Below are 20,859 nucleotides of genomic sequence, written 5' to 3'. Positions count from 1 at the left end.
TTGTACGGAGCATCTTATGGGGCTCATTGTGAACTGTATGGAGCATTATATGGGGCTCCTGATTCAATATGGATATTCAAGAACACTTAACCTACTGATGTCTCAATTAATTTTACTTTTATTGGTATCTATTTTTATTTTTGACATTTACCGGTAGCTGCTGCCTTTTCCCCCCTAGGCTTATACTTGAGTCATTAAGTTTTCCCAGTTTTTTGTGGCTAAATTAGGGGTCTCGGCTTATACTCGAGTATATACCGTATATACTCGAGTATAAGCCGAGATTTTCAGCCCAAATATTTGGGCTGAAAGTGCCCCTCTCGGCTTATACTCGAGTCACGGTCGGCGGGTGAGGGGGAGAGAGCGTGTCGCATACTCACCTAGTCCCGGCGCTCCCCCTGCCTGTCACACGGTCTTCGGTGCCGCAGCTCGTTCCCTGTTCAGCAGTCACATGGGACCGCTCATTAGAGAAATATATATGGACTCCACTCCCATAGGGGTGGAGCCGCAAATTCATTCCTCTAATCAGCGGTAACGGTGACCGCTGACAGAGGAAGAGGCTGCGGCACCCGGAGACCAGCTGTCCGGGAGAAGGAGCCAGAGAGCCGGGAGCAGGTAAGTATGTCATAGTTACCTGTCCGCGTTCCACACGCCGAGCGCCGCTCTGTCTTCGCGTCCTCTTGTTCTGACTGTGCAGGTCAGAGGGCGCGATGACGCATATAGTGTGCGCGCCGCCCTCTGCCTGAACAGTCAGTGCGGAGAGATGCCGGGAAGGGACGCTGAGGAGCTGCAAGCAAGAGAGGTGAGTATGTGTTTTTGTTTTTTTTTATTGCAGCAGCAGCAGCATTGTATATTGCACAGATTTATGTGGAGTATCTATGGGGCAACGGTGCAGAGCATTATATATATGGCACAGCTTTATGTGGAGCATCTATGGGGCCATAATCAAAGGTGCAGAGCATTATATATGGCACAGCTATCTATGGGGCCATAATCAAAGGTGCAGGGCATTATATATGGCACAGCTATCTATGGGGCCATAATCAAAGGTGCAGAGCATTGTATATGGCACAGCTATCTATGGGGCCATAATCAAAGCTGCAGAGCATTGTATATGGCACAGCTTTCTATGGAGCATCTATGGGGCCATAATCAAAGGTGCAGAGCATTGTATATGGCACAGCTTTCTATGGAGCATCTATGGGGCCATAATCAAAGGTGCAGAGCATTGTATATGGCACAGCTTTCTATGGGGCCATAATCAAAGGTGCAGAGCATTGTATATGGCACAGCTTTCTATGGGGCCATAAACAAAGGTGCAGAGCATTGCATATGGCACAGCTTTCTATGGAGCATCTATGGGGCCATAATGAACTGTGCAGAGCATTATATGTGGCACAGCTTTATGTGGAGCATCTATGGGGCCATAATGAACAGTATGGAGCATCTATTTTTAATTTTGAAATTCACCGGTAGCTGCTGCATTTTCCACCCTAGGCTTATACTCGAGTCAATAAGTTTTCCCAGTTTTTTGTGGCAAAATTAGGGGGGGGGGGGGTCGGCTTATACTCGGGTATATACGGTACCTTAATTCTTTTTTTATATTGATAGATGGGTGATTCTGAACACGGCGATACCAAATATGTGTATATTTGATTTTCTTTTTATTGTTTTATTATGAATGGAGCGAAAGGGGGGGGTGATTTGAACTTTTATATTTTTAAAAACTTTGTTTATTTTTTGCATTCTTCAATAGTTTCCATGCGAGACTAGAAGCTGCATTACTTAGATCGCCTCTGCTATACATAGGATCGATCAGACTGTGTGTAGCAGAAATGCTCATTTGCTATAAGCGCCAACCTCCGGGTGGCGCTCATAGCAATCTGGCAATGACAGCCATAGAGGTCTGCTTCAGACCTCTGGTTGTCATACTGACCCATCGGTGACCCGCGATCATGTGACGATAAAGGACGCGCTTTCGGTAAGTGCGACTTAAATGCTGCTGTCAGAGATTGACTGTGGCATTTAACTAGTTAACATCCGCGGGTGGATCGAGATTTCAACAGCGGCAGTTACGAGCACATGTCAGCTGTATAGATCAACTGTCATGTGCCTGGAAAGGTGCGGGCTCAGCACCACACCAAACATGAAGAATCTGACATGGGTGCACTATTACACCCAACGTCGGAAAGGGGTCAATAAAACTTCACACCATTTTTTTTTTCAGAAGATAAAATGTATTTAGTAATAACACCATGTACAGTACACTGCACACACACTGAACTTATGTATGTCACCTACATGTTTATATCTATTCTATTTTGTTGGGTCCCGCTGCTATTGCCGGCTTTGCAAAGGACATTGGTGTGTAAAAATTGGACTGCACTTGCATGGTCTGAGTGCTGTGCGATTATTTGCTGGATGCGATCAGATTTCCGATTATTATCGCAGCATGTTGCGATTTTTTACCAGTCCGATCGCGATCCGATCTGGAATTTTTTTATTTTTATTTTTAAATCGCAGACGAACACACAATGATAGAATAACACTGGTCTGAATGCAATCCGATTTTTTATCAAAAATAGGGGGAAACCCACGCCTTTTTTTTTTTTTTGTAAATTACCGTATTTAAGCGCAGGAGCGGTAGATGAATACTCCCATCCACAGCTCCTGCTGTCCCTGTTATTAGCAGCAGCAGGGGTAGGCTGATGGGAGTAATAGTCCCATCAGCCATCGCCTGCTGTCTCTCATTACTTAAATGTAACTCATCATTCTACCCTGCTGCTGCTTACAGATTCTTTTTAAATCATGTTACATTATATAAAGTTTTAATAATAATAATAATAATAATAATAATCTTTATATAACACTAACATTCTGCAGCGCTTTATAGTTTGCACACATTATCATCACTGTCCCTGATGGGGCTCACACTCTAAATTCCCTATCAGTATGTCTTTGGATTGTGGCAGGAAACCCACGCAAACCCGTGGAGAACATACAAACTCCTTGCAGATGTTGTCCTTGGTGGGGTTTGAACCCAGGCTCCAGCGCTCCAGTGTTAACCACTGAGCCACCGTGCCTTTCCTATGGAATTATGAATAAACCGGCATCACACAGAAGTTTATGGCCTAATCCACAGGAAATTGATTTATGGCAATGTACTAAAACTGCTATATCTCTTACCTGCCCTCTTTTTAACCCAAAATATCTTGCAACTGGATCACCAGCCTGGATCCGAGGAAGCTGGGATTCTCTGAGTTTACTGAATAAATGGTTAAGAAATTTTCAGAATTAAAAACAAAAATCCACACTGTACTTTTGTACCAGACATTTGATTACTAACCATTCAATAGTGGTAACACCATCTAAAATATGGTTAGAAGTGAATATAACCAACTTACAGAAAAAGGACAAAAAAAAAAATTCAAGAAGATCCCAGAAAAAGAAGCAGCCTTAGGAACACAAAGTCAGATGACAGATGCAGTAGCAGGCCTCCACAATAAAGGCGGGGGCAGCACAGGTGCAAAGCACTGATGGAAGCAGCTACTCACACACCTACCAATTCATGGAGGGTTGACTGTGTAGTATTAACCCCTTTGTGATAGAGCCAAATTTTAATAATCTGACCAGTGTTACTTTATGTGGTAATAACTCAGGAATACTTCAACAAATTCCAGTGATTTTGAGGGTGTTTTTTCGTGACACATTATACTTTATGATAATGGTGAATTTAGCTTGATATGTTTTGTGTTTATAAAAAGAAAAAGTCAGAAATGTCACAAAAATGTAAAAAAATTAGCAATTTTCAAACTTTGAATAATTATCCCTTTAATCCCTTACTGCCCTCGGACGGGATAGTACGTCCGAGGTCAGACCCCCTGCTTTGATGCAGGGCTCCGCGGTGAGCCCGCATCAAAGCCGGGACATGTCAGCTGTTTTGAACAGCTGACATGTGCCCGCAATAGCGGCGGGTGAAATCGCGATTCACCCGCCACTATTAACTAGTTAAATGCCGCTGTCAAACGCAGACAGCAGCATTTAACCGGCGCTTCCAGCCGGAAATGACGGCATCGCCAACCCCCGTCACATGATCAGAGGTCGGCGATGCTTCTCCATTGTAACCATAGAGGTCCTTGAGACCTCTATGGTTACTGATCCCCGGCAGCTGTGAGCGCCACCCTGTGGTTGGCGCTCACAGCACACCTGATTTTCTGCTACATTAAAACGAACAGCAGATCGCTGCTATGTAGCAGAGCCGATCGTGCTGTGCCTGCTTCTAGAAGCATGGCAAAAGTTAAAAAAAAAAGTTAAAAAAAATGTGAAAAAAATAAAAAAAAATATAAAAGTTTAAATCACCCCCCTTTCGCCCCAATCAAAATAAATCAATTAAAAAAAAAAAAATCAAACCCTACAAATATTTGGTATCGCCGCGTTCAGAATCGCTCGATCAATAAAAAAAAAGCATTAACTTGATCGCTAAACGGCGTAACGAGAAAAATATTTGAAACGCCAGAATTACGTTTTTTTGGTCGCTGCGACATTGCATTAAAATGCAATAACGGGCGATCAAAAGAACGTATCTGCACCAAAATGCTATCATTAAAAACGCCAGCTCAAATAAGCCCTCAACCGACCCCAGATCATGAAAAATGGCGCATTTTTTTTTTTTTTTAGCAAAGTTTGGAATTTTTTTTCACCACTTCGGTAAAAAATAACCTAGACATGTTAGGTGTCTATGAACACGTACTGACCTGGAGAATCATAATGGCAGGTCAGTTTTAGCATTTAGTGAATCAAGCAAAAAAGCCAAAACAAAAAACAAGTGTGGGACTGCACTTTTTTTGCAATTTCACTGCACTTGGAATTTTTTTCCCATTTTCTAGTACACGACATATAAAACCAATGATGTCGTTCAAAAGTTCAACTCGTCCCGCAAAAAATAAGCCCTCACATGGCCAAATTGACGGAAAAATAAAAAAAAGTTATGGCTCTGGGAAGGAGGGGAGCGAAAAACGAACACGGAAAAACGGAAAATCCCAAGGTCACGAAGGGGTTAATTCAGATAGTCATACCACAGAAAAGCATTAATAATATTTACCACGTCAGCTTTACATCAGCATCATTTCCAAAATGTTATTTTATTTTGTTAGAATTTTTTTAGGTTTGCAAATGTAGCAGTAACTTTTCAATTTTTCAAGGAAATTTACAAAAATTTTTTTTTTTAGGGGCCTATCCAGGTTTGAAGTGACTTTAGGGGCCCTATATATTGGAAAACCCCCAAAACTGATACCATTTAAAAAACAGCACCTCCTGACATACTGAAAACTGCTGTAAGGTAGTTTATTAACCCTTCAGGTGCTTTTCAGGAATTAATACAAAGTGGAATGAAAAAGTTGATTTTTACCACCTAAATGTCGCTGACTTTTTAAAAGGTCAGTGTAGCCGGCAGAGTCTAAAGGTACCTTCACACGAAACGACATCGCTAGCGATCCGTGACGTTGCAGCATCCTCGCTAGCGATATCGTTTCGTTTGACACGCAGCAGCGATCAGGATCCTGCTGTGATGTCGCTGGTCGCTGAATAAAGTCCAGAACTTTATTTGGTCGTCCGATCGCTGTGTATCGTTGTGTTTGAAAGCAAAAGCAACGATACCAGCGATGTTTTACACTGGTAACCAGGGTAAACATCGGGTTACCAAGCGCAGGGCCGCGCTTAGTAACCCGATGTTTACCCTGGTTACCAGCGTAAAAGTAAAAAAAACAAATAGTACATGCTCACCTGCGCGTCCCCCAGCGTCTGCTTCCTGACACTTACTGAGCGCCGGCCCTAAAGTGAAAGTGAAAGCACAGCGGTGACGTCACCGCTGTGCTGTTAGGGCCGGAGCTCAGTCAGTGTCAGGAAGCAGACGCTGGGGGACGCGCAGGTGAGCATGTACTGTTTGTTTTTTTTACTTTTACGCTGGTAACCAGGGTAAACATCGGGTTACTAAGCGCGGCCCTGCGCTTAGCAACCCGATGTTTACCCTGGTTACCCGGGGACCTCGGCATCGTTGGTCGCTGGAGAGCGGTCTGTGTGACAGCTCTCCAGCGATCAAACAGCGACGCTGCAGCGATCGGCATCGTTGTCGCTATCGCTGCAGCGTCGCTTCGTGTGAAGGTACCTTAAGGCCCCTATTTGCTCATGAACTGCAATGGCAAACATCAGGACCACATAATCAAGATCTCAGGGTGCCATTGGGGATAAAGAGAAAGCCCCCACAAAATGTATATGATATAGTCATTATTGACAGCAGCATCTAAGGGGTTAAACAGATGGACGGTGACAACACTGATCGTGGCTAATGCACCAAGTTGTCAACTATAGTGTACAGCCGACAGCTGCTGGATTGTCACCTGTATGGGGATTGCTGTTCTCTTATATATCAGGTCAGTTAAAAGACGTATTGACGGTCATTAAGGGGCTAAACATGCACCCAGATGGAGCTTGCATAGGACGCCAGTCACACATACGTGTGATGCAGTGTCTGGCTTACAGCCTATTGATGGCGCCCATACTATTAGAGTTGAGTCGTCTGTCTTGTTAGGAGCACTTACATAGCGCTGGGCAGCCCGCCTGATCTAATAACATAGGCATCATCAATATGCTGTAAGCCGGACACTGTGTATCACACGTATCTGTGTAACTGGCGTCCTATGCAAGCTCCATCTGGGTGCATGTTTAATACTACACAGTCACCCCTCCAAGAATTGGTAGGTGTGTGTCAAGCTGGGTGAGGGAGAAGAAAGGTGCACAACAATGGGAAGAGGGAAGGGAAGCCCAAACACTAGGGAAGGGGGGAGTGGAGACCCCTAGACAGATCTAACAATACACCGTCTCGCCTGAGGTCCATAATAGGTTCCGCACCCATTGCCGAGCAGGAACCTAATCCCTACCTGACCCTAGCGATAGGTCTTGGACAGGGAGGGGACTGGATTAGCACTAGTCAGCCCCCACTACAACTAAAGACAGAGAGGGTGGACAAACGAGAGGATGCACTTAGCTTGAGAAGACCCCAGATATCACGCCAGCAATCTTCCAAGAGTACTCCAAGAAGACACTAGCCGACTGCTAGTACTTCCAACCAGACTGAGGGAAATTGAGCTAAAACCAGCACTTTGCTGAAGAGACTGACGGTATTTAAACCATCAGCAAGGGTGTGTTAATTAGCAGCAGAAAGTGGAGGCAACTGCTAGGTCCTAGAGGGAGAAGAACCTTACTTCATAACAGAGATGCAAAAATCAAGAAGGTGCTGGCAGAGCTAATCAAAATGACCTTCTACAGCCAGACCCAGGATTACGGTCTGTCACACCTGACACACCTGTGACAGTGTGCGAGTGGCTGCTTCCATCAGTACTTTGCACCGCCTTTATCATGGGGGTCTGCTGCAACCTGCTAGACAATTTGTTACCTGACTTGGTGTTGGTAAGGCCTTTTTCAGACGTCAGTATGTCCAGTTAGCCATGTTCCCCAGCGCCAGGTACTGCATACTGCTTGCATCATTCTCCCCTGCTGTGCCAGCGATCAGCGCGAGCAGGGGAGAATGATGAGAGTTATATTCAAGTGATAACAGTTAGAGCAGACAGCGGTACCGGAAATATCAAGATGTGTATAACAGGCCTAGCGCTGTATCTTTTTTCTCTGATGCTTTTTGAAGTAAACTTGGATGCAGTCCCATCAATAAAGGATACTATCTTGCTAGTAGTTCTGTGACTTCATCCTTTGTCATAACCACATGTTCGGGAACCAACTGAAAAAGGTTAAAGGACAGCATAAATGATAGTAGTGCTAGTGGCAATAACATACAACAATGTGCTCAACGGCCTTGAAGACAGAGGTTAATATAGAAATATGTGACACAAATGCTTGTCTACATAAACCTTAGTGGACTGATGTCAATGATACATGGGATAGGCGACGAATGTCTGATTTCTTCCACACAGGTCCCCTATATTGAGGACGAGCCTGAATGATGACGCCCATGAGCATGCACCCTACCGTTCCATCCTGAAATCTATAGCCTTGATGCAAACAGCAGATTACAACACACAGCTATGTCATCCAAGAGATACGAAGTGGCAGGGAAGCATGCTCAACTGCAGCACCATTCAAGATCCTCCTCACTAAATTTGTGCAGTAAGGAGTAATAAAGGCTCAGTAACCCTGTTTGAGTGATTTGTAGGGGTCAGTGTTGATCTGACTTTTTTGAGGTGCTTCCATAAAAGGATATTATGCATGATTTGTGACTGTTAGACAGCCACAACACATGCAGGGATTGCCGACTGCCCGTTTGTTAGACAGTCGCAGCATATGCGGGGATTCCCTAACAGTTGTGAACGCTTTTTAGAAGGCAGTATACCTGTTGCACAGTCCACTATAAAAACTGACCTCCATCTTTATTATCTTCAGTCTTTTTCGATAGCTTTCTGAACTTACCTCATGCTCTGTGATGTTTATCAGAAGCTCCTGTTGCAGGAACTGCTCAAGGATGTATTTGGGAGCCATATCCACGAGAGACTAAATGCATAAAAGATTAACATAGATCTAGTGAGATACGCAGATGGTAACGCGCTTGGCCAGTAATACATGATAAACCGGGATTTCTCGTCACCATTACATCTATAACCTGCAGTAATAATAACGGAGAAGCACCTGCTTAGCAGACGGAGTCATTCCTTGCTGCACCACAATGATGGCTCTGGTGATGTTCTCTTCCTGCATCCTCTGGCAGTACATTTTGATGGTCTTTATTCCAACTTTTGGTTCCTCTGAAATGTTACAGAAATGGAGATTACATTTATTACTCAATACCTGTGATTACACATACACCCCCCATTACAGTTGGACTTACCAGGAAAAAATACGAACATCTGATCAGTGGGATCATCGTTGTGAGCCACCAACACAGTAAGATCAGTTCGCCGGGGTCGACCCTCACTTGGCTTGTCACCAAACTGTGCTTTGAATTCATCTAAGGTCTGGTCCAATTCATCTTGTGTCACAAGGTAACCTCGGTCATGGCACAACTGAGCAAAAACAATGAAAAAGCTAAATGGCAACATAGGTTTTTGTGCCATTATTCCCCATTTCTAATAAAGGGCTACTTAGCAAATAAATAACCAGTACAAATTTACCCTTGTCAAAAAAGTTTCATATGCTGAACGCCAAGGCTTTGTATATACATCAGCTTTTCCCACAAAATCATTCTACGAGAAAATTAACGTGAACAGTGCAAAAATAAAAAGAACTATTCTGGTTCTGCTGTCTGTAAGTTCATTCTACCTCCTAAAAATCGAAACAAGGTTTGGCTCACATTTATCCTGTGCTCTCCGCTGAGCGCTTACATCAGAGTTTTGGTTTAACTACCAAAATAAAATCCAGTGAATTCTGAGCTCCAAAATCCAAATTTTCCCCCTGCTGAGCCCCATTGTGCCTACACTACAGTAAGCAGCTACATGTTTGGCATTATTGTAAGGGTACTGTCACACAGTGCCATTTTGATCGCTACGACGGTACGATTCGTGACGTTCTAGCGATATCCATACGATATCGCTGTGTCTGACACGCAGCAGCGATCAGGGACCCTGCTGAGAATCGTACGTCGTAGCAGATCGTATGGAACTTTCTTTCGTTGCTTGATCACCCGCTGACATCGCTGGATCGTTGTGTGTGACAGCGATCCAGCGATGTGTTCGCTTGTAACCAGGGTAAACATCAGGTAACTAAGCGCAGGGCCGCGCTTAGTAACCCGATGTTTACCGTGGTTACCAGCGTAAACGTAAAAAAACCAAACAGTACATACTCACATTCCGGTGTCTGTCCTCCGGCGTCTCAGCTTCTCTGCACTGTGAGCGCCTGCCGGCCGGAAAGCGAGCACAGCGGTGACGCGGTGACGTCACCGCTGTGCTTTCCGGCTATGGCGCTTACACAGTGGAGAGAAGCAGAACGCCGGGGGACAGACACCGGAATGTAAGTATGTACTGTTTGGTTTTTTTTACGTTTACGCTGGTAACCAGGGTAAACATCGGGTTACTAAGCGCGGCCCTGCGCTTAGTAACCCGATGTTTACCCTGGTTACCCGGGGACTTCGGCATCGCTCCAGCGCCGTGATTGCAACGTGTGACCGCAGTCTACGACGCTGGAGCGATAATCATACGATGCTACGACGTCACGAATCGTGCCGTCGTAGCGATGTAAATGGTACTGTGTGACGGTACCCTAAGAGAAGGCATGTAATTTACGGGTGTGTATAACCAGAAGCACAAGCTGGGCACAAAGTACGGGGGCGCAACAATATATGGGGGCTCTACACTGTATGGAGACAAAATGTATGGGTACTGGACTGGTAGAATTGCAATTCTCCAGAAAAAAAAAGCCTGCAGTGGATATTTTTTTTTGTTTTCACATCTAAATGTTATAAAGTTTTATGAATCGTCTGTAGGTTAAAAATGCTCAGTACACCCCTAGATGAATTGCTTGACAGGTCTAGTTTCCAAAATGGGGTCACTTGAAGGGGGTCTCTGCTGTTTTGTTATGTCAAGGGCTCTGCAAATGAAACATGGCACTCACAATCTATTCCAGCCAAATTTACGTTCCAATAATCAAATAGCTCTCTTGCCCTTCCTAGCCCAACCATGCACTCAAACAGTAGCTTTTGACCACATATGGGGTATCATTGTGTTCAGAAGAAATTGCGTAACACATTATGGGGTCTGTTTTCACTATTATCCGTTGTGAAAACTACAAATTTGGGGCCAAAATATCATTTTAGCAGAAAAAACGTAATGTCTGCAGCCCCTAGGGCCAATCGATTATATGTGTAAGCCTTATACCATAGGTGATTATTTCCCATAATAATGGTCAGATCAAGAGAATTATGCACATCCTAACGCTAAACTCTGGTAGGAATATTATGTGAACACTGTTCATTTACTCTGGTGCCATCTTGTGGCGATACTATATTACTGCCTCTCTTTACCTTTTCCTGAATTAGGACTGATCTCATCTATATTCCTTCTACTGACCATGTATATGGATATACTTTCAGCTTCCCCTTTATCTTCCTATTGTCCATATTATTGTCCTTGGTGATGTCCTAGTTTGTTGTCTCACCATTGTCCTACTATTTGTATTGTGTAATTGTATGTTACCGTCTGTCCAATGGTATACATACAGTATACCTTTTGTCTTTCTGAGATTTGTAATAAAATGTATATTTTTTATCTTTAAAATTCTATAATGGCTGATATATCAGTGTTGTCCATTTTGGGGGGGCTCATTAATCCATTATATTGTAGGATAGTCATTTGGGGGTTTTGCATTCCTTAGGCTAGGTTCACATTGCGTTAATGGGTTAACGCTAACGGACTGCGTTGACGGCGAAATTGTCGCAATTAACGCCGTGAAACGGGTCCGTTAGCGCACCCATTGACAGCAATGTGATTTGTCTCTGTAGCGCATCGCTAGCGCATGCCATTTTCGTGCCGTTCTTTTGTGACGAACCTCGGACGCTGCTTGCAGCGTCCGAAGTGCGTCCGAGGTCCGGTCCTCATCGGGAATGATGAACGCGAACCCGAAAGAAACATTGCGTTAGCGCAATCCGCTAGCGCTATGCGCTTAACGGATTGCCCTAACGCAATGTGAACCTAGCCTTAGGGGGATTACGGTCCCTGTACCTTGGCTTCGGAGTTATGCAATTTCATATAATAATCTTGTGTATGGCCAAGCGTCATGGGGCTGTCTGCTCACTTTATGCGACTGCAGACTTATGAATCCTCCCATATTGCACACTGCGACGGTTCTACGGTGTGAGCTCTGAGAATGGCGCTCAGGTGAGTACAAGTAAGCGATATGCATACTCCCGGCCACATCCCAACTAGACTGTTTCCAGCCTCCAGCCTTACAATAACAGGTAACCCCTAACCACAGCCGATAACACACAGGATTACAATGACAGGTAACCCCTATACACAGCCGATAACACACAGGATTACAATGACAGATAAGCCTATACACAACCGATAACACACAGGATTACAATGACAGGTAACCCCTATACATAGCCGATTACACACGTGATTACAATGACAGGTAACCCCTATACATAGCCGATAACACACAGGATTACAATGACATGTAACCTCAATATACAGCCGATAACACACAGGATTACAATGACAAATAATCCCTATACACAGCTGACAACATAAGATCCAGCAATCACAGCAGGTGATGTCACAACTGACCCTGTTCCCTTCATAATGATCTTTACACAGGTACAGGAAATGACACTTAAATACGAGACAGGGTCAGGATTAGGGTTGATAGCTTTGGATAACTCCTTATCCGAATAGCTGCCTCGGGAACCCGGATACCTGGACTAGGGTCGGATCCTTACTAGGGATGAGTAAATAGCTTCGGATGAGTGCTTATTAGTGATGAGCGAGTATACTCGGGCAAACTCAAGCAACGAGTACACTCGCCCATCACTAGTGCTTATCTGAATAGCTACAGCGCTTACTGAATAAGCTGCATCGGTAACCTGGAGCGCTCCGATACTCAGCTGTCCGGCTCCGCAGCTGTATGTGTCGCGGCTGTGTGATAGTGTCAACACATGCATGGAGAGCCTGTGTGTTGTGCAGGTGTTGTTTCCTAAAAGGCCGGATCCTCTGACATCATTTGCGGAGGAAAGTAGGAAGGCCCCATATATGTTAGGGCAGCGATTCCCAAACCCCGTTCTCATGGCCCCCAAAAGATCATGTTCTTAGGAATGCCTTAATGTTACACAGGTGATTGAATTCCTGATGCCATGACAATACTTCCATCGCCTGTGCAATCCTAAGGAAATCCTGAGAGCATGACGAGTTGGGGGCCGTGAGGTCTGGAGTTTGGGAAACACTGCATTAGGTCTCCTTCACAACACATCAGTGCCCCCAGTATGTGTGCAGCCAGTTTTCACACATATTTGAAAAAACTGACCGTCACATCCATACATAGACTAAGTGTGAACAGGTGCTGAACCTAGAGTAACCAACTCATATATAGTCAAGTAAAAAAGGCAGCACACTGCAGCGCTAAGACATGCAAACATGAAACATGAAAACTGAACTGCATTACTGCACTTGAAATATGAAAAATGAGAGCGTTTAGCGCATAAAAATGGCCAATTTTATGTGTACCTGATAGCCGCTTTACGGCATCTCTCGTATATCAGGTCCTACGCTTGCCTACCTCGCTGAGAATAAACGTCTCCATGTGAATGGGTACCTGTGAAACCTCTCATGAGACTAACATTCTCCTTCTCTGTGGAGGGGTACTGGACCTGCTGCGATTAAAACACCTGGGCTAGGAGGCGGAGAGCTCAGTCAGAAGGCTAAAGAATATATTTGAAAAAACTGACCGTCACATCCATACATAGACTTAGGCCATGTGCACACGTTCAGGATTTTTAGCGTTTTTTTCGCGTTTTTTAAACGCTAACATATGCCTCCTATTATTTACAGTGTATTCCGCATTTTTTGTGCAAATGTTGCGATTTTTTCCGCGAAAAAAATCGCATCGCGGAAAAAAAAGCAACATGTTCATTAAAAATGCGGAATTGCGAGGATTCCGCACACCTAGGAGTCCATTGATCTGCTTACTTCCTGCACGGGGCTGTGTACACCATGCGGGAAGTAAGCAGATTATGTGCGGTTGGTACCCAGGGTGGAGGAGAGGAGACTCTCCTCCACGGACTGGGCACCATATAATTGGTAAAAAAAAAAAAGAATTAAAATAAAAAATAGTCCTATACTCACCCTCGATGTCTTCCCGCCTCACCGCTGCATGCTGCCGCTTCGGTTACTATAGCTGCTGTGCGGTGAAGGACCTGCGATGACGTCACTGTCTTGTGATTGGTCGTGAGCGGTCATGTGACCGCTCACGTGACCGCTCACATGACCGCGACGTCTGCGCGCACAGCAGCTATAGGAAGAGGAACGGACGCCGCTGATGAGATGTCTGGGTGAGTATAACCATTTTTTTTATTTTTTTAATTATTTTTAAACATTCTATCTTTTACTATTGATGCTGCATAAGCAGCATCTATAGTAAAAAGTTGGTCACACTTGTCAAACAGTATGTTTGACAAGTGTGACCAACCTGTCAGTCAGTTTTCCAAGCGATGCTACAGATCGCTTGGAAAACTTTAGCATTCTGCAAGCTAATTTCGCTTGCAGAATGCTAAAAAAAACGCGAAAAAAACGGGAAAAAAACGCAAAAAAAAATGCGGATTTCTTGCAGAAAATTTCCGGTTTTCTTCAGGAAATTTCTGCAAGAAATCCGGACGTGTGTACATACCCCTAAGTGTGAACAGGTGCTGAACCTAGCGTAACCAACTCAGTTTTCACACATAGACCCATTCAAGTGAATGAGTCTGGGCACATATCAGTGTTTCCACAGATCATGTGTCCGTGGGCAAAACACACTGACATGTCCGTTTTTTACCAGCAGCACAGGCTGCAATTTCTCCCGCTGCAAGCGGTGACATCAGTAAGGGAACCACAATTCATAGGCCGGCTCAAAAAGAGCTGCCTGTGGGAACAGCTGGCTGTGACCTGCAGTAACCTCAATGACATCACCACTGGTCACTGAAGCTTTGTTCTCACGCTCAGTGTGTCCTGGATGCCTGACATTATAAAGCTGACATCAACCCCACACATATTACCCAACCTGCCACTGGGCAAATGGGAAGAGCAAGACATTTCTGGGGCAGCTGATGTTCTTAGTCTTGGAGAAGGCCAATATCCCCGACCCCTTCACAGGCTATATCAACCCATGGTTGTCTGTTTAGCCTTTGTTGGTTAGTAATATTAGAAGGACCTGTCCATTTTTTTTTGAGTATTAACATCAGCCTCCAGCTGTCAGCTTTTCCTCAGCTGGTTATGAAAATGATGGGGGCCTCCATGCTGCTTTTTTCATTATTGCGTGCCCCGCACCCCTGCACCCAGAGCGGCCCCGCGCCCAGCAACCAGAGCGGCCCCGCGCCCCACACCTGCCCAGCAACCAGAGCGGCCCCGCGCCCTTGTACTGGCCCAGCATATAAAAAGCCAACAGTGGATAAAGCCAATGATTGGCAGGTGCTCGGCCACGGATGAGGTAGCCGGGCTGCAGCACCCCAGATCAGCCACCACTAGACCTGCTGACATCTGACATTATCCTATTAACGTCCTGGAAAGTTAGGCTACAGAGCACTCTCTTGTTCCCTGTTATCAGCCAGGGTCAGACGGGCACAGTGTCCCTTCTCCATGTAACCCCAGTGACATATGCACTGGCCTTTAGAAAGGGGGCTCGGCCGTACCCCACCTCATGGGTCTCCTGCCTTCCTACCTGCATAATGGTCTTCCGGATCTTCCACAGCCGGTAAGTCTCCTCCTCGTCATCCATGTCTGATTCCCTCACGGAAGCCCGCTGCCTTCTCTCTCACCACGAGGTCTTTCCTATCGTGGGTGTCCAGTAAACTGCCTGTCTGCTGACCGCGAAGGGCCCTCTCTGAAAGCACAGCTGTCCGGGAATTTGCCTGCTGCCTGGCAGGAGCTGGTTTCCAGCAGTGTGAGCCCCAGCACAGAGCCGCCTACTGGCCGTTATCAGGCTGCGCTGGTGTGTACGGTGAGTATGGCGCATGCCGGGTATCTGGGCAGGAAATGTCGCCACCAGTGGAGCTCGGCTGCCATCTTGCTGGCAGGCAGGTCCTCAGTGATCACCACCCATGCCGGTACATGTGTGTGTGTGTGTGTGTGTGTGTGTGTGCAGCTGCCTGCCGTGGTGCCTCTCGCTGACTTACAGCGCCAATTCCCTAGGTTGTAGCAGTCCCATATTATTCCTGAGCAACATTAGTATGTGAGAGTAACTACCTTTCTAATGGCTGACTGAAAAGATAGCTATTGTTCTATCCAATGGCTAGGTACAAAGATATATATTCTCCCTGTGCATTCCGCTGAGTACTGAGCGGCGCTGCAGATTGTGGGCTATCACATGTTGGGCTTAGGCGTTCAATGCGGGGGTGTGGGGGCGCCTGTCTGCGGTGCTGGGGGTGTGGGGGCGCCTGTCTGCGGTGCTGGGGGTGTGCGGGCTCCTGTCTGCGGTGCTGGGGGTGTGCGGGCGCCTGTCTGCGGTGCTGGGGGTGTGCGGGCGCCTGTCTGCGGTGCTGGGGGTGTGCGGGCGCCTGTCTGCGGTGCTGGGGGTGTGGGGGCGCCTGTCTGCGGTGCTGGGGGTGTGCGGGCGCCTGTCTGCGGTGCTGGGGGTGTGCGGGCGCCTGTCTGCGGTGCTGGGGGTGTGCGGGCGCCTGTCTGCGGTGCTGGGGGTGTGGGGGCGCCTGTCTGCGGTGCTGGGGGTGTGCGGGCGCCTGTCTGCGGTGCTGGGGGTGTGCGGGCGCCTGTCTGCGGTGCTGGGGGTGTGCGGGCGCCTGTCTGCGGTGCTGGGGGTGTGGGGGCGCCTGTCTGCGGTGCTGGGGGTGTGGGGGCGCCTGTCTGCGGTGCTGGGGGTGTGGGGGCGCCTGTCTGCGGTGCTGGGGGTGTGCGGGCTCCTGTCTGCGGTGCTGGGGGTGTGGGGGCGCCTGTCTGCGGTGCTGGGGGTGTGCGGGCTCCTGTCTGCGGTGCTGGGGGTGTGGGGGCGCCTGTCTGCGGTGCTGGGGGTGTGGGGGCGCCTGTCTGCGGTGCTGGGGGTGTGGGGGCGCCTGTCTGCGGTGCTGGGGGTGTGGGGGCGCCTGTCTGCGGTGCTGGGGGTGTGCGGGCGCCTGTCTGCGGTGCTGGGGGTGTGGGGGCGCCTGTCTGCGGTGCTGGGGGTGTGGGGGCACCTGTCTGCGGTGCTGGGGGTGTGCGGGTGCTGGGGGTGTGCGGGCTCCTGTCTGCGGTGCTGGGGGTGTGGGGGCGCCTGTCTGCGGTGCTGGGGGTGTGGGGGCGCCTGTCTGCGGTGCTGGGGGTGTGGGGGCGCCTGTCTGCGGTGCTGGGGGTGTGGGGGCGCCTGTCTGCGGTGCTGGGGGTGTGGGGGCACCTGTCTGCGGTGCTGGGGGTGTGCGGGTGCTGGGGGTGTGCGGGCTCCTGTCTGCGGTGCTGGGGGTGTGGGGGCGCCTGTCTGCGGTGCTGGGGGTGTGGGGGCGCCTGTCTGCGGTGTTGGGGGTGTGGGGGCGCCTCTCTGCGGTGCTGGGGGTGTGAGGGCGCCTCTCTGCGGTGCTAGGGGTCTGGGGGCGCCTGTCTGCGGTTCTGGGGGCGCCTGTCTGCGGTGCTGGGGGTCTGGGGGCGCCTGTCTGCGGTGCTGGGGGTCTGGGGGCGCCTGTCTGCGGTGCTGGGGGTGTGCGGGCGCCTGTCTGCTGTGCTGGGGGTGTGGGGGCGCCTGTCTGCTGTGCTGGGGGTGTGGGGGCGCCTGTCTGCGGTGCTGGGGGTGTGGGGGCGCCTGTCTGCGGTGCTGGGGGTGTGCGGGCGCCTGACTGCGGTGCTGGGGGTGTGCGGGCGCCTGTCTGCGGTGCTGGAGGTGTGCGGGCTCCTGTCTGCGGTGTGGGGGCGCCTGTCTGCGGTGCTGGAGGTGTGCGGGCTCCTGTCTGCGGTGCGGGGGTGCCTGTCTGCAGTGCTGGGGGTGTGCGGGCTCCTGTCTGCGGTGCTGGGGGTGTGCGGGCTCCTGTCTGCGGTGCTGGGGGTGTGCGGGCTCCTGTCTGCGGTGCTGGGGATGTGCGGGCTCCTGTCTGCGGTGCTGGAGGTGTGCGGGCTCCTGTCTGCGGTGCGGGGGTGCCTGTCTGCAGTGCTGGGGGTGTGCGGGCTCCTGTCTGCGGTGCTGGAGGTGTGCGGGCTCCTGTCTGCGGTGCTGGGGCACCTGTCTGCGGTGCTGGGGGTGTGTGGGTGCCTGACTGCGGTGCTGGGGGTGTCCGGGCGCCTTAACAAAATAACTAATCCCTAAAATGAATTTTTTATTGATAACTATTAAAACGTTTTAAGACAATTTACCACAAACCGGCAGCCTAAAAAAACAGAAATAACAAAAGCTCCTAGTAAACCCTATTACTCCCTAGTGTACCCTTCCTGACAGCGGAGGTTGGCACCCTAGCTTGTACGCAAAATGGCGCCCCCGCTCACCGATGGCTCACCCTACATACACTCTGTTGAACCCTAAACAAGTGACCACAATACAACCAGTACACACACAAATGAACCAGTTCAAAACAAAACGTGCTGTACAGGAAAAAGAAAAAGGAAGGTAGAGAGTAATCAAGTAAAGAGGGTGATCCCTTTACTTATAAAAGCAGACACTATTCATCTTGCTTATTCAAGAGGAGACAAATACTTCAACTAACACACATGACTAGAAAAACTGGAAATCCAGATAACAATATAATATACTAGAGGCTAGGGTGAAAGGACAATGAAAAGATTTAAAGGCCTAAACTAACTGACCCTTAAAACACTCTATTGCCACTGTCCCTGCCTGACAGCGGAGGTTGGCGCCCTACAAAACAACGCCAGTGGCGCCCCCGCTCACGTCGGCTGACCCTCAGTAACCCTACACACTTACCCTCTCACCTCTCAAAAATAAAGGTGGTGAGGGGACCACGTGTGTATGAAGAAAAAAGGGGAAAAGGTGCAAAGGACAGTAATAGTCTCAAGTTAATGTGTTCAAAAATAGCAGCAATACGGGGTTTAACCGAAATGCAGAACCAATACGGGTACATCACACAAAAACATCATTTAGATAGACACAAGTACCATTCATTATATGGATTGCTCTATTGGTAAAGTATCATATTGGTTACCAAAGAAAAGCACAAACCAACCATCTCGGTCGTGCCAAAGACCAATACTCCGGCTGACCCAGCAAGAAGTGTTCCCCCATAGAAGGCACATGGTTACTTATTGCAACCTTCCCCTATTGCACAACGCCCAAAAGATACACAAAACCACATTAAACAACATAGTCTTAGCTGGGGTCCAAATGATAAACAGATGCCTCAATGCGTTTCCCTTCCATGATGACAGTTCGTCAGGAGGCTAAAGGATAAGCCGATGCCTATAGATGCAGCATACGACAGTCATGACATCCTGGTTGGGGGTGTGCGGGCGCCTGTCTGCGGTGCTGGGGGTGTGCGGGCGCCTGTCTGCGGTGTTGGGGGTGTACGGGTGCCTCTCTTCCTGCGGGGCTATGGTTGCCTCTCTTCCTGCGGGGCTATGGTTGCCTCTCTTCCTGCGGGGCTATGGTTGCCTCTCTTCCTGCGGGGCTATGGTTGCCTCTCTTCCTGCGGGGCTATGGTTGCCTCTCTTCCTGCGGGGCTACGGTTGCCTCTCCCTGCAGTGCGGTGCTATGGGTGCCTCTTTGTGCAGTGCTACGGTTGCCTCTCCCTGCAGTGCGGTGCTATGGGTGCCTCTTTGTGCAGTGCTATGGTTGCCTCTCTTCCTGCGGGGCTATGGTTGCCTCTCTCCCTGCAGTGCGGTGCTATGGGTGCCTCTCTTCCTGCGGTGCTATGGTTGACTCTCTTCCTGCGGGGCTATGGTTGCCTCTCTCCCTGCGGTGCGTGGCTGTGTGGGTGCCTCTCTCCTGCTGATCTATATGCTGTAGAAGTGATGGTATATAGGACGGCTCGCTCCCTGGAGCTGTAGTCTGTAACATGGGAGGTGAGGGTGGACATAACTTTAATACTGAGTAATCCCTTCTCTTATTCCCCCAGGTTTGCAGCTCTGACCATAATGCCGATGACCTGTGTGGCCTATGGGTGCAACAACCATTTTGTCAAAGGATGTGGGAAACAATTCTTTAGGTAACGCCTTGTTTGTATTCTTGTACAGTCATGTGCACAAAGGCCTCCGTCACACGCCCTTATAATACACATACGTGATAAACCGCTACCAGTGTCATCGGCGTTTCCATCTGTGACACTGCGTGTTTTTCACCGACTTGTATTGGCCCATATCATCTGTGCTGCCAGAAAAAAAACAGACCTGTGCATAGCACCATAGATTATAATGGGTACGTGGGGTATCTGCGAAAAAAACGAATGCAGCACTTACTGGAAACGCCAAGGTGTGAAGGAGGCCTAAGCCAATTAAAGGGACATTCCGGCTCCGCCAATAAATTATATGCTTGTATCATGAAAAGTTATAGAATTATTCTAATACACTTTCTGTTCTTAGAGGTTTTCAAAATCTCTGCTTCCTTTCATTGAATAGGAATGTTCACTGGCTACTTCCCTTGGGGAAAAAAAAATGACCTTAGTGATGTGACGGCATATGCAGTTTGTTGTAAGTAGCTCTACAGTACCTGTACTCGGCCCTGCACTGCCCCTCTATCACATGAGGGGGGGGCAGAAAAGTAGAATGGCCGCATGCATGGTACTCTGCTGGCATGGTATGATTGCCCTGGCAGCGGTGTAGTCCAGCAATCATTACTCTCCCTTCATGCCCCATCAGCATTACTACTTATTCTCAACTACCGCTCTGGCAAAAATTAAGAGACCACTGCAAAATGTTCAGTTTGTCTGATTTTTCTCTTTATAGGTATATTTTTAAGTAAAATGTAAATTGTTCTTTTATTCTATAAACTTCTGACAACATGCCTCCGAATTTCCAAGCAATAAATTTTGTATCTTTTCTGTGACAAAGGTCAAAATAAAAAATAAAAAAACCCAGTGCTTTCAGACCTCAAATAATGCCAAGAAAACAAGTTCATAATCATATAGAAACAACAATACTAATGTTTTAACTCAGGAAGAGTTCAGAAATCAATATTTTGTGGAATAACCATGATTTTTAATCACAGCTGTCATGCGTCTTGGCATGCTTTCCACCAGTCTTTCACACTGCTTCTAGT

The 20,859-nt window shown here is 48.0% G+C and overlaps 2 protein-coding genes across 3 annotated transcripts in view; one reads left to right on the top strand and one right to left on the bottom strand.

Moving 5' to 3' along the window:
* Positions 1-15,588, bottom strand: part of POLR2E (RNA polymerase II, I and III subunit E) — a 34,827-nt gene extending 19,239 nt beyond the window's left edge. The window contains exons 1-6 of the mRNA XM_077271335.1: positions 15,403-15,588; positions 8,888-9,062; positions 8,689-8,804; positions 8,473-8,553; positions 7,728-7,786; positions 3,184-3,262 (exon numbers count right to left, since the gene is read on the bottom strand). Coding sequence (XP_077127450.1) covers positions 3,184-3,262; positions 7,728-7,786; positions 8,473-8,553; positions 8,689-8,804; positions 8,888-9,062; positions 15,403-15,459 — 567 coding nt within the window. The 5' untranslated portion in view covers positions 15,460-15,588. The remainder of the gene's footprint in view (positions 1-3,183; positions 3,263-7,727; positions 7,787-8,472; positions 8,554-8,688; positions 8,805-8,887; positions 9,063-15,402) is intronic.
* Positions 15,550-20,859, top strand: part of LOC143783077 (uncharacterized) — a 65,491-nt gene continuing 60,181 nt past the window's right edge. The window contains exons 1-2 of one of the 2 annotated variants that reach the window (XM_077271320.1): positions 15,550-15,681; positions 19,721-19,810. In XM_077271320.1, coding sequence (XP_077127435.1) covers positions 19,740-19,810 — 71 coding nt within the window. In that variant the 5' untranslated portion in view covers positions 15,550-15,681; positions 19,721-19,739. The other variant, XM_077271311.1, reaches the window with a different exon arrangement.

Source organism: Ranitomeya variabilis, chromosome 1 (genome assembly GCF_051348905.1).
Source record: "Ranitomeya variabilis isolate aRanVar5 chromosome 1, aRanVar5.hap1, whole genome shotgun sequence".
In the NCBI taxonomy this organism is placed as follows: Eukaryota; Metazoa; Chordata; class Amphibia; order Anura; family Dendrobatidae; genus Ranitomeya; species Ranitomeya variabilis.
The sequence above is the reverse complement of the archived record's forward strand: the minus strand, read 5'-3'. Positions and strand labels throughout refer to the sequence as shown.